This window comes from Microcaecilia unicolor, chromosome 14, assembly GCF_901765095.1.
Source record: "Microcaecilia unicolor chromosome 14, aMicUni1.1, whole genome shotgun sequence".
Classification (NCBI taxonomy): domain Eukaryota; kingdom Metazoa; phylum Chordata; class Amphibia; order Gymnophiona; family Siphonopidae; genus Microcaecilia; species Microcaecilia unicolor.
Window position 1 is genome coordinate 51,016,805 of NC_044044.1, and position 22,648 is coordinate 51,039,452.

The window sequence follows — 22,648 nt, forward strand, 5'->3', positions numbered from 1 at the left end:
CGGGTAGGCATTGTTAAATAAATAAGTCTTTAGCAGTTTTTTAAAAGTTTGATGATCTGATGTCTCTTTCAAGAATCTTGGTAAAGCATTCCAGGTACGCGGGCAGATGAATGAGAAGGAAGAGGGGTAGATTGACTTATATTTTAGATACCTGCATGAAGGATAGTGCAGATTTAAATAAGTTCGAGATGTCACCAAGGAATTTCTGAACGGCAAATCGATCAAATCACACATGTACACAGGTGCTTCTTAGAAAAAGAATGGAAAACAAAAATGAGGATGTTATAATGCCTTTGTATCGCTCCATGGTGCGACCGCACCTCAAATGTTGTGTTCAATTCTGGTCGCCGCATCTCAAAAAAGATATAGTGGAATTAGAACAGGTGCAGAGAAGGGGGGGGGGGCGGAAATGATAAAGGGGATGGGACGACTTCCCTATGAGGAAAGGCTAAAGCGGCTAGGACTCTTCAGCTTGGAGAAAAGGCGGCTGAGGAGAGATATGATAGAGGTCTACAAAATAATGAGTGGAGTGGAACGGGTAGATGTGAAGCGTCTGTTTACGCTTTCTAAAAATACTAGGACTAGGGGGCATGCGATGAAGCTACAATCTCATAAATTTAAAACGAATCGGAGAAACTTTTTCTTCACTCAACGTGTAGTTAATCTCTGGACTTTGTTGCCAGACGGCTTCCTAAAGAAAAAGTCCATAGACCATTATTAAATGGACTTGGTGAAAATCCACTATTTCTGGGATAAGCAGTATAGAATGTTTTGTACTTTTTTGGGAACTTGCCAGGTATTTGTGACCTGGGTTGGCCACTGTTGGAAACAGGATGCTGGGCTTGATGAACCTTTGGTCTTTCCCAGTATGGCAATACTTATGTACTTTGTGAGAATACGTATTAACAACCAAGTTGTAGGTGATATATTGTTAATCCCCACCAAAAAAGGAGATATCTTTGACAAGCTTTTGAAAGTTATCATCTCTTCGTCAGGTCCGTGGGCACCTTGGTTGTTTACCCTTATTTCCATATATCTGAGTGGACTAAGGGCACTAATCAATTGTTAGAGCCCTTCCCTTACCGATTCCCTTAGCGAATCGGTAAGGAACGGGCATGCATCAAGGAATAGGAATGCAAATGAGCTGCTCGTTGTAGCTCACTTGCATTCTCTATTCCGTCATTAAACAGTCAGATAGTCAGCCGGTCGTGCATGCGCAGAGCAGCCAAGCGTTATGCTGTGATTGGCTCAGAGACTTCCAGGTCTCTCAGCTGAGTGAAGCACGGCCAAAAAAGACGTTTTTTATTATTGAGGAGGTGAATGACAGCGAAAACGGACGGCTTTTTTCGATGGCCGGCCTTAACTGCACTTTTGTTTTTATTATTGCGGCGGGGGGGGTGCGGAATGACTTTTATAGCGGTTTTTTATCAGTTTTCAATCCCGTACAGCCCTCTCGTTAGAGTTTCCAGCGTTAAGGCAATCGGAAAAGCTTAGTGCATCTCATTACAATGGGGTATCTACACAATTTGCTCATCAGCATTCCGTTTTCGTTAGCTGCTACAGCCGTCGTAAAATGGCTTTTAGTGCAAGCCAGGGTTTACTACTTGCTCGTTAATGGCTCGTTATTGACTCGCTATTGGCTCGTTAGGTTTAGTGCATCTGGCCCTTATTCCTGGGCAATTGCTTGTTTCAGACTTTGCAGAAGGTCCTAAAACGATGGTCTACGTTGAAATATAAGAGATAAAAAAGAGAAATCCATGACACTCAAATTTTATCCATTATATCACATCTTAACTGAGAATGACCAGGCCATAGTTACATTTAGTATAAAACTTGTTTTATTGATTTTCATATACTATAACAAGATTGTTACTAGCAAACACTTATAATGCACAAATAGAAATTAATTCAAATAAGCTAATATTGACTAAATCCTTAATTTCTATCTGCTTAACCCCATGCAGTTGAGTGAGTTATATAACACAAGCATCTGAATTAGCTCATAGAAGCTGCTCTTGTTACAGAATAACAAACATTTAATATGGATATTGGAACACTTGGATCATCTGTTTTCACACTAGAGAGTTACACGGGGACAGAAATTTCACCTGCCCCCATTGGAATCTAACACGTTCCCACTGGAATCTCCATCATCCTCTGTACACAAATAACCTGACTTGTGGTAAAATAACCCAATTTAACAGTAGCTCCCCCTCTCATAACTTCCCCTCTCAATGCTTATGGTGATGTCAATGCTATGAACCATATCCATTTAATTCTTTTAGTGCCATTAGAATTGCTATGCTAGTTTAGAAATGCAACGAAAGGATAAGTAGGCTGGCCTGGCACTACACTTCCGTGGGAACCCCGCAGGATTCCTGCTAACTCTGTTCCCGTGCAGCTCTCTATTTCACACCCTGCAAGCTCTGTGGGGAAGCCTGAATCATCAAGGATCCCAGAGTGATAGAAAGGTCTGGTGTTGGGGATTTATTCCCCGTTTTATATCCCTTTATCCCCTTTCAACTCTCTTAAGGCCTGATGCACAAAGCTTATAGTGCTGTTAACGTTTTCTTTAGACTGGTTGTAGCCAGTCTAACTTAAATGTTAGTTAGCCAGTAATGCACAAAGGGGTTTTCTGTGGCTGTAACATGTGCCGTTAGCAGCTACTACAAACCCTATGCAAATGCATTACAAGGAGCTCATTAATATTAAAATGAGCACTCTGAGTAATGCACAGTTCCGTGTACAGAGCCCCTACCTTTTTCTGTGCAAAATTTTATGACAAGTCTGTACCTGTTGCTATGGGCAACAGTCTGCTTGTACCACCAGGGTCCTTGTTGCTTTTGGGGGAGTGTTAGATGGGGGGGGGGGGGGGGCTTGAGGTCAGTAGACCACCAGGGTACTTCTTGTTTTGGGTGGGGGGGCACAGGAGGGGGTTCGGAGTTTATGAGCTTGTGGGTGGGAGGAGTTTGGGGGATCGGCAGGGGGTGTTGGGTCACTAGACTGGGGGGGGGCGGGGAGGAGGCTTAGGGCTTACGATTCTTGCTTGGGGGTGGGGAATTGGGGGAAGGGAGTCCACTGGGACAGAGACTTTTCTTTTTGCAGAGGGGGGTCCGGTCAGATCGGCATGAGGACACATTTGACAGTGCAGAGTCACAAACAGCGACCGATGCACTAAGTGGGATCTGTGCAGTTCATTGGCATGTGATCCACTAGCTGGCGCCAATGCCTTCTACAACATACCCAACTGACCCTGGAAGTGGAATAAACATAAAAGCTCATTTTATAACAAGACACCATACTATCTTCAGACAAGATAGTGATATGAGTAGGGGTAGATATTTTGGGAGTTGTCAGCATAGAGCTTTTATTGCTCAAATGAAAAGCCAGAAATAGAGGAACACAGTTCAATTGCTAGATTAAAGAGTGAGGGAGCCTGGAAACAGCCCTTATTTTCTCCTTTGAGCATTAAAAAAAAAAAAAAAGGGGTGATAGATACCCAGTACTACTACTATAAATACACGTTCTTGGGTTAGGATTAAGGGAGCTGACGCAACCAACACATTTATCAGGAAACCACAACTTTGGGGGGGGGGGGGGGGGTTGGCTTCACAAGTTTCCTCTGAGCCTTCACCGCAGTTGGAACCAGGGCTGGGAGCCTGATTCCATGAGTCTTCATTTGCAGATACGCAGAGTTTTTTTTTGCCCACTTTCAACATTTCTTTTCTCCCCCATCCCCCATGTACCTAGTCTGCTCACTGTAGTAATAGTCCTGGCCTGGGAAGGGGCTCATCTCAGCAATCATGAGCCCTGAATCTGACCACTAGCTGTCAACATTGATCAATGACCATAATTCTTTCTCCACCCCAGGCTATTGCATGCCACCAACTCCAGGATTCAGCTACAGAACGTAGCCACTGAGCCACAGGACTGGCCTTAGTTAACCAAAATTTTTTTCAACTTTCAAGGTGATTCCAGTCTCAAAAGGCCGTCGAGAGCCTGATGAATTAAACACAACAGCATTCTGGTATTGATATCAGAGGATCTGCCCTTAATAAAACCTAACTGATCTGAGTCTTTTTGTCCTCAAGTTGAAACATCTTGGTTAAAGTTTGTATATCAAGGAAAATCAGTTCATAGATTCAATCCACCATTTTTTTAAGTGGGTGGCTTTACCTACATTTCTATTACAGCACAACTAGTAAGCATTATTTATTTTTGTTAGGATTTATTTACCGCCTTTTTGAAGGAATTCACTCAAGGCGGTGTACAGTAAGAATAGATCAAACATGAAAAATAGGCAATTACAGCAATAAAAATATTCAAATAAGAATGCAAAGTATGGCATAATATAGTATACTACTTACAATGTCAACACAATACGTAATAGAACATTTTAATTGATAGTGAAGGGTAAAGAAAGATGGAACATATAGATAGGTAAGAGAGTAAGAAGAGTTAGAAAGTAAGGTGACTGATTTAAAGAAAGTTGCAAATGAGGTCAGAGAGATGGTTAAATATTATTTCAGCTAGGGTAGGAGTGGATAAACATATCCTGCTGCAGTATGTGCAGCCCAAGTCACTCCTTGTGTGTTTGAGTGAGACTAACGAGTTAGTTACTTCTTCCATTAAAGGCCTGGTTGAAGAGCCAAGCTTTCACCTGCTTCCTGAAGTAGAGATAGTCTTGTGTTAAGCGTAGCCTTTCAAGCATGTTAGGAATCCTCTTTTGGATTAAAGAAACATAGTCCAAATTACATTTGAACTTCTACATAACAGAGGGTCTACTAATTGCAATTTGCAAAAAAAATTTTTGAAATTGTCAGACTAGCTTTTATGGAGCATGACGCTAGTGTGCCCAAGGCACCCATTTGTTCTGGTACAGATGAGAGAGAGTGTGCCATGGTTTTCTAATACCTAACACATTTGTCATCAGATGGTATCTGTCCATTATTAAGCAGCCTGGTATGAATGCGTGTATACCCCACCGTGAAGACTCCAGCAAGCACAGAGGCTGTAGCTGTTGGCTTCAACCCTCCCTCTAAGGCACGCGAGAGTCCTCCATCTGCATTCCTACCATAGGAGCTGACGCATCAATCTCACTGTTTCTGTTGTGAGAGTAGGTCCCTTGGAAATCCAGCAGAACTTGCCTGGCCCTCGTGATTAAAATCATGATATTAATGCACAACTGCCCAGCATCCAAATTAGCTCATAGAGGCTTTTCTTGTTACAGAATAGTAAACATTTTCTATGGATTTTGGAACACTTGGAGCATCTGGGGGGAAGGGGAGGATACCCATGCACTTTAGAAGGAACTTTGGTTGGCATGGGGTGGAACATGAGAGAGCTGTAGGACCAGAGGGAAGTGGAAACCCAGAGGAGCAAAAGAGGTGAGTGAGAGGATGACCGGTGGAAGATTATTGGATTGAGCATGGATGAGTGGTGAGAGTTAGGAGGGGTAAGTGCAGTGCAATGCAATGACCCTCCAATGAAGTTCAATGGCTATCAGCTGCTATTAATGAATGAGCTGTAATGCAAATCAGTGTACAGTGTATTTTCATCCTCTCTGAAGCAATCCACTCCTAGAAATCTTGCAGGGAATGGCAAGAATTGGTGATTCCATGGAAGAAGATTAGAAAAACAAATTGGAAATAGGAAGGAGGATTGAACATGGTTGTTCTCTGTGTCTATGTTGGCTTCTCTGACTGATGCAGTGTCTCGTAGGTCTCTTGACTGCGGGTGCTGAGACCCTGTGAAAGAAAAATGGCAGAAGTCTTAGCATTCATTAACAGTCGTCCCCCCCCCCCCACACACACACACACACTCACACAACATGTGACTACCAGACCTATGTATTTGCAATTCAGTCCATATTTGGATTTACAATTCAGGTATAGCCTCTCTGACCTAGAAAGGCCTTATAATTTGTTGGTATCTGGGGACAGTAGAGGGTAAAGTGAATTGCCCAAGGTCCAAAAGAATGTCGGAGGAAGACGTGAGATTTGAACCTTGAGCTTCCCTGGTTCTCAGCCTACTATTCTAACCACTAAGAAAAAGTTTTGCAGCCCTCTACTGTTGGGACACCTAGGGGGCAATTCAGTCAGTACAGGTCACCTAAAGTTAGGAGCAGGGATTTTGCACAGCAAGGGGTGAATTCTATATATTATGCCCAAAAAATCAGCACTGAAAAAAAGCATTAATCTGTAAACCATGCTTAAAGTTAGGCACAGTTTTCAGAATAGCGCTTACACCCGGGAATTGTGCCTAATTTTAGGCATAGCCATTTGCACCAACTGAAACGTGACAATCTTCGTGCCTAAATTAGGTACATATTCCCATTATTCTATAACTACTCATGTAAATTTTAGGAATGCCCCCGTTCTGCCCGTGACCCTCCCATTTCCGTGCCCCCTTTTTGAACTTGTGTGTGTGAAATTTAGATGAGAATCCCATGTCTAAATTTATGTGTGTATATTTTAATACTCAATTATTGGCACTAATTAGCTCGTTATTCACTTAAATTGCCTGCACAACCAAACTTGTGCATGCAATTTTTAGCAACTCTTATAGAATTCTTATAGAAATCAACAATTATGGGTAAAGTAGCTGTTATAAGTTGGTATTTCCTTGTCATCAGCAGCAGATGAATCCATTAACTGATGGGTTGTATCCACCTACCAGCAGGTGGAGATAGAGAACACTGAAAAACCATAGTGCCTCTTGGACGGCTAGCCCCAACTGCCTTCAGTATTTCTCTATCTCCCAGCAGGTGTGGACGTAGCTTGATCAGCTCCTGGATTTCAGACTGCCTGGGGTGGCTCCTGTGCTTTGCCAGTTGAGCAGGGGTGTTGTGGCTGGTGGTGCCCACTTTAAAGGCATATAGGTTCGTCCTTTCCCTGCCTTACCCATTCCTCCCGCCTCCCGTAGTCCCTCTGTTGCTGCCTGCCTCCAACTTCCCTCACAGCGTTTAAAAAAAAGAGCGCTTTTACTGCGTGGCTGTTCTGAGGCTTTTTCCAGTGATCCTGGTTCTGTGCAGCTTGACCGGAGCTTGTTGACTCGGGCTTCTGAGGTGAGAGTGGTGCCCAGCTCCTCCGGGGAGGTCCCGCGGGCGCCGTTCTGATCGGTGTAAGTTTTGGCGCGAAGCCGCCATTTTATTGCTATATTCCCGTCCTGACGAACGATGGCTGCTGAAGGAGTTAAGCGCTGCTCCCGTTGTGGTAAACGCAGATCAGCAGCGGGGCTGTGTAAAATGTGCTCCTTAGACACTCACACTGGTATGAGCATGGCGAGCGATGTTTCTTCCCACTCAATGGAGATGGCAGCAGGCGCCATTTTGGAAGCGCCGCATATCTCGACCCTCACGGTTGCGGAGGAGTCTGAGTGCGGGGGGACGCCTCATTTAGAGGCTGCCAGAGGAGCTACTACATCCGTTTCTCCTAATTTGGAGGCGGAGGGTCAGGGTGAGTTTTTCTCCCCTGAGTTTGTGCTTTTAATACATAAGGCTTTCATGCTGAAAAGAGCTCTGCCGCAGGTGTCTGACACTGCGTTGCATCCTGGCTTCCCTCCGGGTGTTGATGCCCCAGGGATGGCTTCAGAGGTTATTTCCTCCCCCGAGCGTTGGAAACACGCTAAACATAGATGGGTAAATCCCCTGTCTGAAAGTGACGCATATCCTTTTTCCCCCCCATGGTCAGGCTGTGGAGAGTCTGAGGGATCTGGCAGGCTCTCAGGGATGGATGATCCAGAGGAGGGTGCCTGTTTGCCACCTGATTTGGATGATCCCAATGCGGTCCGGATTTTCCACCGCGACGAGCTGCCAGCTCTCATTACTGATGCCTTGCAGGCCCTCTCGATTGATGATCCTGCTGAAGGCGAGGCCTCCTCTGTTAATCTTAGGATGGCGAGTATTAAGAAGCCTACTCGAGCCTTTCCGGTGCATGACTCCTTCCAAGAGCTTATTTCTGCTCAATGGTCTGACCCCGATGGGCCTTTGAAAGTGGCCAGGGCTATAGGTCAGCTTTACCCTCTGCGTGAGGAGCACTTGGCCCCTTTGGGGATGCCTAAAGTGGATGCATTGGTCACGGCGGTGACAAAAAAGACCACTCTCCCAGTAGAGGGAGGGGTCGCTTTGAAAGACATACAGGACAGGCAGCTGGAGTCCACGCTGAAGCGGTCCTTTGAAATTGCGGACCTTGCCTTGAGGGCGTCTATTTGCAGTTCCTATGCAGCTTGGGTATGTCTTTCTTGGCTACAGCAGGCGGTGGAACAGCCCGCCGATGGTACGGGCCCCCTTTCTGAGATTGCTCCGCGGATGGAATCGGCCCTGTTATTTTTGCTGACGCCTTTTATGATCTGGTCAGAGCTTCGGCTAAACAGATGTCTGTGGCAGTGTCCGCCTGCCGCCTTCTTTGGTTGCGGCATTAGGCGGCTGGCATGGCTTCTAAACAAAGGCTGGTGAGGCTACCCTTTCGGGGCCTCCTGCTATTTGGAGAGGAATTGGAGAAGATTGTGAAAGACCTGGGGGAATCTAAACCCCAGCGGTTACCTGAGGATAGGCCGATGCCTTCTTCCAAGGGTTCTGTGTTTCCCTCCTCTTCCAGACCTCGCTTCCGTGAAGCTCGCAGGTATTTCCTGGGGCGCTCTGCTGGATTTTCTCAACGTGCCCGTTTTCAGCAGAGGAACTCCTTTCGCTCGGACAAACGCAGGGGCCGGTTCAAGGCCAGGAGTTCAGGGGCATCCTCCACAATGATGGGACACCGGTCCACTCCTCCTTGCCTGCAATAAGAGGACATCTTTCCCTCTTTCTAGAGGAGTGGACCAAGATTACCTCAGATCAGTGGGTCCTGGACATGATCAGAGAAGGTTACTGACTGGAATTCGGTGCCCCGACCCCTCCGAAGGAACACCACCTTGTAGTGGTGGAGGGGCTTCTGTGTTTCAATGACTCAGAGGGCTATGCTGAAGGGTTACCCATATCAGACAGGCCTCTGAGGAGAAGCCAGACAAAGAGTGTCCCAAACTGGGAGAGTGGTAAGATGGCGACCTGAAGTTCGTATGCCCAACGGCCCAGCTGCCCTCTGAAGTTTCGTATTCTTTACATAAATTTCCTCTCTGCAATTGTAGTTACCTTAACTGAGAGGAAGGGGACTGGCCGATGGCCAGTGTTTTGTCCCCTGAGCAGCAAGTGCGGGACCGCTGCACGACAAACTGCCCACAGATGAAAGGGTTGGCGAGTCCTTTGATTAGCGCCGGCGAAGGAGCGTCAACGCTCTTGGACCTGTAAAAAACAACTCCATCGCTCCCGAATTATTCAATCACCATGTCCAAAGGAGTTGAGGAGTGAGTTAGAGGCATATGCTGAAATGGAGGACGTTTACAGCAGAACCCGAATCGGCGGAACCACTCCTAAACACCTAAGAGAAATCAACTTGGAGTTTTTGGCTGCCTTGGAGGTTACATTGAATACCATCTGGAAGGTGCTTCGGGACCTAACGGTTGCAGTAAATAATTTTGTTTCAGATATAATTTTATTAGAGAGTTACATGGACAATTCAACTGAACCCTTTGAGAGTGAAAAATTGATATAACAAATGATTCTACACGAGCAAGAAGTGGTTATGATTTTGAAAATGATAATAGACCAGAAACTTTGAATAATAAAATGAACATTATTATAGATGATTAATATCGAGATTATTTTTTTTCCAGAGTTCCGGGTATGACTCCTAAAGTTTTCCTCAGAAATATTTCCTCAATTATTACTTTAAAAGGAGTGAAGCCTATGAAAACTGGGATTACTTTAATCAGTGGGATCTGAGTTAGAGACTTAAGTATATGTATTGTTAAATAACTTCTGGTTTTTAAGAGAAAGAATGTAATCAGATGTATTATTTCTAATTAATATTGGACAATAAGTATGTTTTCAATGAAATGATTTGACTATACACCGTATTGGCCTTGAAGAAGCCAACCAGATGATCAATGTGGAATAATGAGTAATATCTGGGGATAATCAGGTTAATACCACTTTTTTTCTGTTTACTGTTTAATTGATCTTGTCTTGTTTCACTCTCCCTATTTAGTGGTCTAAGGAAGAGAAAAGAATTACCTGACAGAAATAATTCCTATGTATTACTTTCTCTGTATTTCCGGCAAGTTGTTTTATCGCTTGTAAAAATTTAAATGGTTATAAATAAAAAATTTTTTAAAAAAAAGGAATTTGGTGCCCCGGTGAGAGACGTGTTTGTGGAGTCCCAATGCGGCACTGCCGTAAAACGGACAGCGGTAGAGGAGACCTTACAAGTATTGCTGCACCTCGGAGCGGTGATCCCGGTGCCTCCCGCCGAACGCGGCTGCGGCCGCTATTCCATTAATTTTGTCGTGCCTCGAAAAGGCGGGTCTTTCAGTCCGATCCTCGACTTATGAAGAGTCAACGAGGCTCTCAGAGTACGACATTTTCGCATGGAAACCCTGTGCTCCGTCATTGCGGCGGTACAGCCAGGAGAGTTTCTCACGTCTCTGGACCTAAAAGAAGCTTATTTGCACATTCCTATCTGGCCTCCACACCAGCGGTTCCTGCACTTTGCGGTGCTGGGAAAGCATTTCCAGTTTCAGGCCTTGCCTTTTGGCCTAGCCACAGCTCCCCGTACCTTTTCCAAGGTAATGGTGGTCGTAGCTGCCTGTCTCAGGCGAGAGGGTATCAGAGTTCACCCTTATCTCGACGACTGGCTCATCAGAGCAGATTCGGCAACCGAGAGTCATCTTGACACAGCTAGAGTGGTGGTGGTCCTGCAGGCGCTAGGCTGGGTGGTCAATATACCTAAAAGTCACCTGACCCCCTCTAAGTCTCTCGAGTATTTGGGGGTCCGGTTCGACACGGCATCGGGGTTTGTCTTTCTTCCCGACCAAAGGCGGTGCAAGCTTCAGAATCAGGTCCGTCTGCTCCTGCAGATGCCTCGCCCGCGAGCTTGGGACTTTGTCCAGCTGCTGGGGTCGATGACGGCCACCTTGGAGGTGGTGCCTTGGGCGAGAGTGCATACGAGGCCTCTGCAGATTGCCCTGCTTCAACAATGGTCTCCGATGTCTCAGGAATATCAACGCAGACTAACGTTGCTCCCTGCGGCCCGGCTAAGTATGGAGTGGTGGCTCTCTGACAGGATGCTGCGCCAAGGAATGCCTCTTGCGCTTCCTTCTTGGTGCCTGGTGATAACAGATGCCAGCCTTCTAGGCTGGGGAGTGCATTGCCAGAGAAGCTATGCTCAGGGTCTGTGGACACACGTGGAAGCGGGGTGGTCCATCAATCGCTTGGAACTGAGAGCTATATTCTAGGCTCTTATGGCCTTTCAAAAGACTCTGAAGGGGCTTGCTGTCCGGGTTCTGTCAGACAACACGACAGCGGTGGCACACATAAATCGTCAGGGAGGCACTCAGTTCAGGGCCCTGGCTGAGGAGGCCGTTCAGATTTGCCACTGGGCCGAGCTACACCTACAGGTTCTGTCGGCAGCTCACATAGCAGGTCAGAGCAACATGCAAGCTGATTTTCTCAGCAGGCATCAAATCGACCAGGCGGAATGGGAATTGGCAGAAGAAGTTTTTATTCAGATTTGTGCCAAATGGGGGACTCCCAGAATGGATCTAATGGCGTCAAGTGCAAATGCCAAAGTGCCTCGCTTTTTCAGCAGAAGGAGAGATCCTCCCTCGACGGGGTTGGATGCTCTGGCTCAATCCTGGCCCTCGGAGCTCCTGTATGTGTTCCCTCCTTGGCCCTTGATAGGGTGAGTCCTACTGTGGATTCGACAGCACTGAGGTCTGGTGATTCTCATCACTCCAGATTGGCCAAGGCTTCCGTGGTATGCGGATCACCGCCGGATGTTGGTGGACGCTCCGGTGCATTTGCCCCTGGTGTCGAACCTGTTGGTTCAGGGTCTGGTGTTTATGGAGGATCCCTGCCAATTTGGTCTTACGGCCTGGCTATTGAGAGGGCGCAATTGAGAGACAAGGGCTACTCTAACAAGGTCATCTCCACTCTCTTGCAGGCCCGCAAGCGGTCCACCTCCGCAGCTTATGCTCGGATCTGGCTCAAGTTTGAGGCTTGGGGTGTTTCAAAGGCGATCACACCCACGCAGGCTACAGTCTCGACAGTGCTGGACTTTTTGGAGGAGGGCTTACAAAAAGGCCTGGCTTACAATTCCCTGCAGGTGCAAGTGGCAGCATTAACATGCTATTGAGGGAAAGTCGCTGGCTTGTCCCTTGCTGCTCATCCAGACATTGCCCGATTTCTCAGAGGGGTACTTAGACTCCGTCCTCCCATCCGGTTGCCCTGTCTGGCCTGGAACCTGGGGCTGGTGTTGAAGGCTCTTCAGTGTTCGCCCTTCGAGCCGCTTAAGCGAGCTTCGGAGAAGGATGTGACTCTCAAGACAGTCTTTTTGGTGGCCATGACATCGGCTAGACGCGTGTCTGAGCTGCAGGCGCTGTCCTGTCTGGACCCTTTTCTGCAATTCTCGGAGTCCGGAGTAACGGTATGTACAGTGCTTTCCTTCCTGCCTAAGGTGGTTTCAGTGTTTCACCTGAACCAGCCCATTTTTCTTCCTTCCTTTTCTAGGGAAGACTTCCCGGACTCCTTTGGGCAGTTACATCTTCTGGATGTCTGCAGGGCGCTGGTGCAGTATCTACAGATGTCAAATGACTTCAGGACTTTTGATCACCTTTTTGTCTTGTTGTCAGGTCCTCGGCGTGGAGGCCTGGCGTCTAAGGCCACTATAGCCCGTTGGCTCAAGGAAGTCATTGTTGCTGCGTATCTGCTTTCAGGCTGGTCTCCAACTGAAGCGTTTAAGGCGCATTCCATGAGAGCGGTTTCCTCCTCGTGGGCTAAAACGGGTGCACTCTTTCTTCAAGAGATCCGTAGTGCGGCTACTTGGGCTTCTCAGCTCTCATTTGTCCGGCATTACAGGCTGGATGTTGCAGCGAAGCAGGACGCGATTTTTGGAGCACAAGTGCTTGCTCGCGGTGTGGCCTGTTTCCACCCTAAGTAGGGATTGTTTTTGTACATCCCATCAGTTAATGGATTCATCTGCTGATGATGATAAGGAAGGGAAAATTTGGTTCTTACCTTGGTAATTTTCTTTCCTTTAGTCACAGCAGATGAATCCATGATCTCTCCCTGTCTGACTTGTTTTTTTTGTTTAGATCTTTCATGCAGATATAGATCTCATTGGGAGAAGTTGGATACCAGTTCTCAAAATTTCTACATGATGTTCTACTACAGGAGGTTGAGTCCATCCCTCTTTTGTATGGTTATTGCTCCTGTTCTGGGGCGTTTGTTCCCTGTGAGGAAAGTTTATGTTATTATACCTTTATGGTTCACTCTGCTTTGGAAATCTCAAATACTGAAGGCAGTTGGGGCTAGCCGTCCAAGAGGCACTGTGGTTTTTCAGTGTTCTCTATCTCCGCCTGCTGGTAGGCGGATACAACCCATCAGTTAATGGATTCATCTGTTGTGACTAAAGGAAAGAAAATTACCAAGGTAAGAACCTAATTTTCCCTTACACACCATCATGTGGCGCTTACATCATGTCAATGGCTGCTGTAAATGTTCACAACTAAATGTTGAAGTTGTACATGTAACTAAGTATTCTGTAACCTTGGTGTGTGCTGGACACGCCTCTGACCCGTTCATGCCCCTCCCACATCCAAACCCTCTTACAGTTACGCATTAAAAGATTTTCACGCTAAGGTTAGAGAATTACGGCTAAATTATATACATAACTGCAAATTAGTGCCAATTAAACTCCAATTATAGGCAATTACTGGTAGTGCCAATTAGCACTTAAGTTTCACATGCAACTAGCACTAGTCTATAATCTGTAGCTCATCTTCGCTTGCTTTTCTTGGTTCTTGTGATTTCCCATCTCAACTACTGCAACTCCCTCTGTGCTGGCCTACCGCTTACTTCTCTCAAGCGTCTACAATTAGTACAGTCCACAACAGTTAAACTCCTCCAGACTGCCCACTGTTTTGACCATATCACTCCCCTTCTTTTTTTTACAAACATTGCCTACCTGTCTCGGCTTACATCAAGTTCAAAATTTTACGTCTGGTTTACAAGTCTCCCCTCCAGCCTATCTCAACAACCTCCTCATCCCCGAGGCTCCCCTCCCATATTTCTGCTCTTTTGATAACAATCTTCGGGTTTTACCATCATCCACTCATCTCTGTCTCTCTATTTCCCGTGACTCTGCTTTCTGATATATTGGTCCAAGGCTCTGGAATGACCTACCCTTCACATTAGCAACCAGCCCTTTCTCCCAGCTTTTAAGCAAGCCCTTAAAACCCACCTCTTCTGCCTGACTGTCTAGTGTGTTTTGATCTGTTTTGTTGCCTTTGTTATGCTTTGTAACTGCCTAGTTGTCTGTTTCCTCTTTCTGCCTTGTAAACCACTTAGCTGCTTATGTGTAGGCTTTTGGAAGTATATCAAATTTAGGCAATAAATAAAACTTCTAAGGGCAAAAATGGTGAGGACTAGTTTATGCAAATTTATTCCATGCATATTCCAGTGGTGTAGCTACGGCTGGGCACAGGTCCACCCTGAATGACCCATCAAAAAAGTTCAGCGGCAGCCACCTCACTATGCTCTCTCCTGCCTCCGGATTCAATATTCCCCTCCTGGAGCCTGGTAGCTCCCTCCTCCCTCTCTGATCTACCAAAGCATCTTCACCGGCAAAGCAGTGATGCACCTCTGTTGCCAGCGTCCGTCCATAGGCTTCCCTCTGCTATGTCCCACCCTCGCTGACATTACTTTCTGCCTACCTTGGCAGTCTTCAGTTACCACAGAACCTGTTCAGTTACCTGAAGGCGTAGACTGAAGACTTCTTACCACACAGAATGCAATGGTCTGAGGTAGGGCCACTCCTTTTCCCTGGTCATCAAGTACTGCAGCCAAGCTAGGGCTCCTCCTAGAGATCTCTTCTCTCTGGACCTCTCTGACTCTGCCTCTGCCCTAAGGTGACTAAATTGCAACCTTGGTGAGGAAATGTTCTCAGGGATACCTGCTGATATACCACTCCCTCCCTGAGTTGCAAGAGATGCTAACACACACTGAATACAGCAAAAATGGCCTAACGTAGGACACCCTAAAACTTTCCACGTTAGTTTTGCCATGTACGCACACTAAATATTTTTTTGCTGTTTTTTGAAAGGGGTGTCAGGGGCGGAAAGTGGGCATTCCTGTTCTAACCAGTTAGCACTACGATAATGTAGGAGCCCTTACCGCCTGTACAATAGGTGTCGGTAAGTGCTCCCATGGTAATTTAAAAAAATGGCTGCATGCTAATGGTAACATTAGTGCATGGACTTTAATAGAAAAAATATACAATTGAAGTGCATTGAAAAGACCTGCCTAAGAGCAAGTTTACCACAGCTTAGTAAAAGGATCCCTAAGGGAATTATGCCATTTGCCTATCTCTGATTTAGGCAGGGAAAATACAAAAACACACAGGTTATTTTTTTTGTTTGTTTTAATCATAGCAGTCACAAGCCTTAAGAAGTGGATCCCAGGTTTAATGAGGTATTGCCACTCAGGCCCACATGTCAGAGAAAGGAAAGGGAGGGTTAGCAGTATGGGTATTCTTATGTTCTTAGGATGCACATCTGAAAACTTACCGTGTAGACTCCTTCCGCAGCCTAAAAAGAGTCAGAAAGATAAAAAAGTGTTAACTTCAAAAGGAAGCCATGAATTCATTTTTATTTTATTACTGAGGTGCAGGGCTCAGAGAGAGGGAGTTGGCATGGGAGGAGAAGGGTACAGATAAGAGATTTACCTGATGAACAGAGTTCCCAGGGAGGAGTGTAGGGAGAGATAAGAGTGGAGAGGTACTGAGGAGCTGCAGAGTGAAGGCACTTATAGGTCAATAAGAGGAGTTTGAACTGTATGCAGAAACGGATAGGAAGCCAATGAAGTGACTTCAGAAGGGTAATGTGAGCATAGCAACACTGGCAGAATATAAGTTGTACAGCAGAGTTTTGAACAGATTGAAGAGGAGAGAGATGGCTTAGTGGGAGACCTGTGAGAAGCAAGTTGCAGTAGTCTAAGCGTAAGGTGATGAGAGTGTGGATAAGGGTTTTGGTAGTGTGCTCAAAAAGGAATGGATGAATCTTGGTGATATTATAGAAAGAGGAACGACAGGTTTTAGCAGTCTGTTGGATATGTGCAGAGAAAGAGAGAGAGGAGTTAAAGATGACACCAAGGTTACGAGCTGATGAGACAGGGAGGATGAGAATGTTAGCCACAGAGATAGAGAAAGGTGGGTTTAGGGGGAAAGATAAAAAGCTCAGTCTTGGCCATGTTTAGTTTCAGATGGCAGTGAGACATCCAGGCAGCAATGTCATACAGGCAGACTGATAACTTGGGCCTGGATTCCTGCTGAAATTTCTGGCGTGGAGAGATAGCTCTGGGAGTCATCAGCATAAAGGTGAAACTGAAAACCATAGGATGAGATCAGAGCACCAAGGGAAGAAGTATAGATGGAGAAAAGAAGATGTCCCAAGACAGAGCCCTGAGGTACACCAACTGTTAATGGGATAAAATAAAGGAGGATCCACTAGAGCATACACTAAAAGTGTGATGGGAGAGAGAAGAAGAAAAGAAAGAACAGAGCCCCGAAATCCAAGTGAGGACAGTGTATCAAGGAGTAGGTGGTGGTCAAAGGTAGCAAATAGATTGAAGAATGAGGATAGAATGGAGACCTTTGAGTCTGGTCAGGAACAGGTCATTGGAGACTTTAGCAAGAGCTTTTCAGTTGAATGTAGAAGGTGAAAGCCAGATTGAAGTGGATCAAGAATAGCATGAGATGAAAGAAAGTCAAGACAACAGTGGTGAACAGCATATTCAAGTAGCTGTTAGACCAGCTGTGATGGTTACTCATCTTATTTACATTTATTTTCTATTTCCTAATATCTTGGCCTTAACGATTGTGGACTAAACTTAGAGAGAAAAATTTCCTTTCTTAGAATTGTATTCTTATTTTAATTTTTTTTCTTATTTTTCCATGATCATTCATAAGTTTGTTCTTTGAATGTAAGAGTTTAAATGATTATAAATAAAAAGTTAAAACAAAGGTTACAAATGGCATGTTAATTCATTAATGTCTGATTGTCCTAATATCCACAGCAAGGCTCTTGGGGCTCAGAATACTTACTCTGTCCTTTATATCAAACTTGCTTCTCGAGGGCCACAACCCAGTCAGGCTTCAGGATTTCCACAATGAATACGCATGTGATCTATTTTTATGTATGGTCTCCATTGCATTTAAATAGATCTTACATGTATTCAAACCTGATTGGATTTGATCCCTCTAGGACCATTTGAAATGACTTCGATGATCATATTGAGGGAAGTAATTTGATATTCTAGTGATTTGTTTTTTGACAGTTTGAATAACTTAAGTTTCAGCCAAGTATGCCTTCCAGTGCGAGATGTGGAAGCCTGACGGTCCTGCTCACCAGAGTAGAAAGTTGCACAGGGACAGAAAGTTTACCCATCCTCGCCCATACCCACTAAGATCCATCCCATCCCCACTCATACCCGTAGGAGTTGACGCTGTTATTTCCTTGCAGCCCTCTGTTTCTTCCCTCCCCAACAGCCTCCCATGGTTTTTTTGATGATATTCATTATTCAACCAATGAGTATTCAAAGCCTCAGTCAGGTGTTCCAACTCCAACTGCTTGTCTCCATACGTTCCAAGCTTCATTCCGGTGCTTCCGTTGCCTCTCAGTTCGTTCCAAGCTTCACTCTGGAGTCACTAGAAGTTCTGACTACACACACACAGGAATCCCATGGCAATCTCTTCCATCCCCGCACGAATCCTGTATTCCCTGCTCCCATGCAGTTCCCTACCCCAGATCTACTGACCAGAGTCAATATACCACAGTCATCTTTCATCAGCAATGCTAATTCAAAAAACCAAGGCAGGGCTTGTGAAACACAACCCACCTCCTCCTTCCTGGGTTTCCTGATATCAGGGAAACTGAGGGCAGATTATGGTTCACAGGCTCCATGCTGGTTTTCTGCATTATCACTACCGTTCAATGATAGTCTGGTAAGAAGAGTAGCTAGGATGTGGTATGAGGGATACAGGAAGGGAGGGAGGCAGGGCTGGTATTAGGAGGGTGCAAATAGGTCAGTTGCTCTGGACTCCCATGCTACAGGGGGGTCCCAAGCCTGCCCTAAGCTGAAGAAGGCACAGTCTGCTTTCAGGTTTTGGGGCGGCCTTGATCTCAGCATCTCTAACACCTGCCCTGGGAGGAGGACTTAGGACAGGAAAATCCTTATCCCCATGCTCCTGAATTCTCCCCCTTCTCCTCCTCCTGAGTTAGACCTATTATTAGGAAAAATCCTTCCTGATGAGAACCCATGCAGACTTCACACTGATGGAATTAACACATAAATACAGTATGGTCAGCTGATGAATGGAATTGAGGGAGAGAAATTTTAAATAAAAACAAGTGACACTATAATTAAATTAGTCCAAAAGTGCTAGGAATAAGATTTTACAAGAACCAACCCAGCTCAGAGTTGGGATTGCTGATGGGTCATCCTATCAGCACTGCTGCATAACCTTAAGACCTCTAACAATCAAATCAGAAACCTCCATGTCCACACTGGTTTGGACAAATTCCTGGAGGAAGTGTCTCTAAACCCTTATTAAGGTAGACCCAGCGTAGACAGTATGACATTTTGCTACTCTTTGGGATTCTGCAAGGTCCTTGTGACCTGGACTGGCCACTGTTGGAAACAGGATACTAGCTAGATGAACCCTTGGTCCGACCAAGTATGATGGTGCATAAAAAAATAATGATTGTATTAAGGGCATGCACAGCCAAAAAGTTTTGTTTGTGCCTGTTTAAAGCTAATTTTTTTTCATGCTTGTTTGACCTATTTGTTTTGTTTAGGTGTGCATTGTATGCACAAGAATTTAAAAATGTATGCAGTTGATTACATAAGTACATAAGTAACGCCACACTGGGAAAAGACCAAGGGTCCATTGAGCCCAGCATCAGGTCCACGACAGCGGCCAATGCAGGCCAAGGGCACCTGGCAAGCTTCCCAAACATACAAACATTCTATACATGTTATTCCTGGAATTGTGGATTTTTCCCCAAGTCCATTTAGTAGCGGTTTATGGACTTGTCCTTTAGGAAACTGTCTAACCCCTTTTTAAACTCTGCCAAGCTAACCGCCTTCACCACGTTCTCCGTCAACGAATTCCAGAGTTTAATTACGCTTTGGGTGAAGAAACTTTTTCTCCGATTTGTTTTAAATTTACTACACTGTAGTTTCATCGCATGCCCCCTAGTCCTAGTATTTTTGGAAAGCGTGAACAGACGCTTCGCATCCACCTATTCCACTCCACTCATTATTTTATATACCTCTATCATGTCTCCCCTCAGCTGTGTCTTCTCCAAGCTGAAAAGCCCTAGCCTCCTTAGTCTTTCTTCATAGGGAAGTCGTCCCATCCCCACTATCATTTTTGTCGCCCTTCCCTGCACCTACTATATTTTTCTTGAGATGCGGCGACCAGAATTGAACACAATACTCAAGGTGTGGTCGTACCATGGAGCGATACAACGACATTATAACATCCTCACACCTGTTTTCCATACCTTTCCTAATAATACCCAACATTCTATTCGCTTTCCTAGCTGCAGCAGCACACCGAGCAGAAGGTTTCAATGTATTATCGACGACGACGACACCCAGATCCCTTTCTTGGTCCGTAACTCCTAACGTGGAACCTTGCATGACGTAGCTATAATTCGGGTTCTTTTTTCCCCACATGCATCACCTTGCACTTGCTCACATTAAACGTCACATTAATTTGTAGGTAAACATGCATACAAGCAACTTGCATGCAGTTTAAATTTTTAGATACACAGTCACAAATTTTTATCAATACGGACAATTAATAAAAACATCTAAAAAGAAGACTCCCTTCCTCCATTCAAAAGGGCTGGTGTCAGAAGGATGCTGGGCTCCAGCTGAGCAAAAATATCATGTAAAGGAAAATGTATGTGTAGTGACTGCAGCATCACAACAACACAAGATAGGCAATATTAGAGCTACTGTCACCCTTATCACACCCACACAGGATGTGGAATTTCAACTGAGAAAACTTGTGCCATGTTCTATCCGGAACTAGTCACGTACAAGAGGACGACGATGCTAATTTTGGCAATCCAAGGAGTCAGAACCTCAAAGCACAGTGAGAAATGAGCTCAGCTTGTGGATTTCTCCTATCTCACTTTGCCTCATAACCATGACCTAAACTTCAGCTGCACTGGCTGTGCCCGTTGCTTTTCATCGCGCTCCTGAGCTGCCTCTTGCTTCTCTATGACCTACGATAGATAGCGGCTTGCCCACTTCTGGATTTCAAACTGGAGAAATGGGGGAGAGGATCTGTCTCCTGACAGTGGCAGGAGGTGGTAGGTGTGGCACTTTGGTTTGGAATGAACGGGGCAACCAAGACACTACCACCTTGAATAATATGACCGTTCTTGCTGTTGGCAGGAGGAGCTTGATTGAAATTCTGGTTTTAGTGGTGGTGACAATAGAATTGGGAGCTGGGTAGGGGTGTGCGGGGAATACCTGCTGTCACTAGTATCTGTGAATACCTCGGATCAATGGTTTCCAACCCGGATCCTGGAGGCACCCCAGCCAGAAAGATTGTCAGGATATCTACAATGAATATTCATGAGATTTGCATGTACTGCCTCCACTGCATTCGAATCTCTCTCATGAATATGCATTGTGCATATCCTGAAAACCTGACTAGCTGGGGTTCTTCCAGGATCAGGTAAGTTATCCAGTTAGCGGTGATATTCAGACTGCTATGTAGTTAGTGATCTGAGTATCACCAGTAACTGGGATAACCTCTGGTTTTACCCAGACTCTGCCTACTGACTGCTCTAACCTGCTGCTAATCGGATGCACCGCCAATCGTGGCTGATTCCTGGATATTTAATGCCAGCCAATATCCGGATACTGGTGGGTTTTTACCCATAGCGACTGGATTTGTTTTTTTAAATACTGACTGGCGTAAGCCGAATACCAGTCCCTAAAGATATTTTATTTTAATTGTGTCAGCATCTGCAATTTATACACAGCTAAGGCATATAAGATACTCACTCATGTATCAATGTCCTCACTTCTATTACCAGGGAGAAAAGAAAGTGGTCACCCAACCCACAGCCAAGAATAAGCACTTTTGCAATCAAGGATTTGCAGAGGCATCTGGCCTCCAGCAATAAGAAAACTGATGTATGATGTGGGGGAGGGGGGGAGAGAGAGAGAGGATTCTGTACAGGAAATGTTAGGATATTGGGGTTGACTCATTGGACCTTTTTTTTTAACTGTTTAAAAGACTCAGCATTTTAAGCATGTAATGTGCTCTGGGAACCTATTGTGAGCAACAAATGAAAATTTCAGATGTTAGGACAGAGCAGTGGCGTACCAGGTGGGGGCGGTCCGTCCCGGGTGCATGCCGCTGGGGGGTGCCGCGGAGCGCGTCTGCTGCACGAGTTCGCAAACTTCTCTCGTTCGCTGCAGCTCCCTCTGCCCCGGAACAGGTTACTTCCTGTTCCGTGGCAGAGGGAGCTGCAGCGAACGAGCAAAGTTAGCAAACTCGCAGGAGACGCGCGCTGCGGCACCCCCCCCCCCCAGCGGCATGTACCCGGGGGGGCTCTTTCGCGGGGGGGGGGGTGTCTTTCGCCGGGGGGGGTCCTCGCTGCATCGGGGGGGGGGGCGCCGCCCCGGGTGTCCGCCCCCCTAGGAACGCCAAAGGGTCAGAGCTGCCAAGTTACCCATTCCAGGAGGGGGAATTTTTGGCCGGTGCTGGATTTCTGGTGGATTATTGGACCTGCAGCATTGATTTCAATGGATAGAATCATGGAGGACTACACACAAAACACTTCTTTGGGATGTAAGTTTAAAACCAGGAGCGGCTAAAATGTCTCCCTCCTGGAATGGGTAACTTGGCAGCTCTGTTAGCACCACAGGTGGGATCATACTGATGAAGTTGTTGTGAATCTGCGTGAATATTTGGAACATTTAGATTCGTATTTGTTTTTAAAGTTTCTCATTTACTAAACTTTTTTATTATACTACTAGTAAAAAAGGCCCGTTTCTGACACAAATGAAACAGGCGCTAGCAAGGTTTTCCTCGGAGTGTGTATGTTTGAGAGAGTGACTGTATGTGAGAGAGAAAGTGAATGTGCGAGTGTGTGAGAGAGAGAGTGAGTCTGGGTACGAGTGTGAGTCTGGGTGCGAGTGTGTCTGTGAGAGAGAGAGTGTGTGCGTGAGAATGAGAGTGTGTGCAAGTGCATATGTGAGACACAGTGTGAGAGAGAGTGTGTTTCACACAGATACAGTGTGTGCGAGAGAGAGAGTGTGTGTGAGACACAGACTCTCTGTGAGACTGAGTGTATGAGACCAAGAGAGTGTGTGAGTGACTGTGTGACACATAGAGAGTGAATGTGATACAGTGTGAGACATAGAGTGTGTGAGAGAGAGAAAGACATTGACTGTGAGAGAGAGTGTGTGTGTGACAGAGATACCTCCCCCCCTCCCTCTCTCTGGTGTCTGAGCATTACTGTGCAGGAC

The 22,648-nt window shown here is 45.7% G+C and overlaps 1 protein-coding gene across 1 annotated transcript in view; it reads right to left on the reverse strand.

The window, feature by feature from the left end:
* Nucleotides 1-4,622: 4,622 nt before the first annotated feature.
* The window catches only part of FCER1G (Fc fragment of IgE receptor Ig), a 67,459-nt gene continuing 49,433 nt past the window's right edge, over nucleotides 4,623-22,648 (reverse strand). Inside the window, exons 5-6 of the mRNA XM_030188083.1 lie at nucleotides 15,655-15,675; nucleotides 4,623-5,747 (exon numbers count right to left, since the gene is read on the reverse strand). Coding sequence (XP_030043943.1) covers nucleotides 5,685-5,747; nucleotides 15,655-15,675 — 84 coding nt within the window. The 3' untranslated portion in view covers nucleotides 4,623-5,684. The remainder of the gene's footprint in view (nucleotides 5,748-15,654; nucleotides 15,676-22,648) is intronic.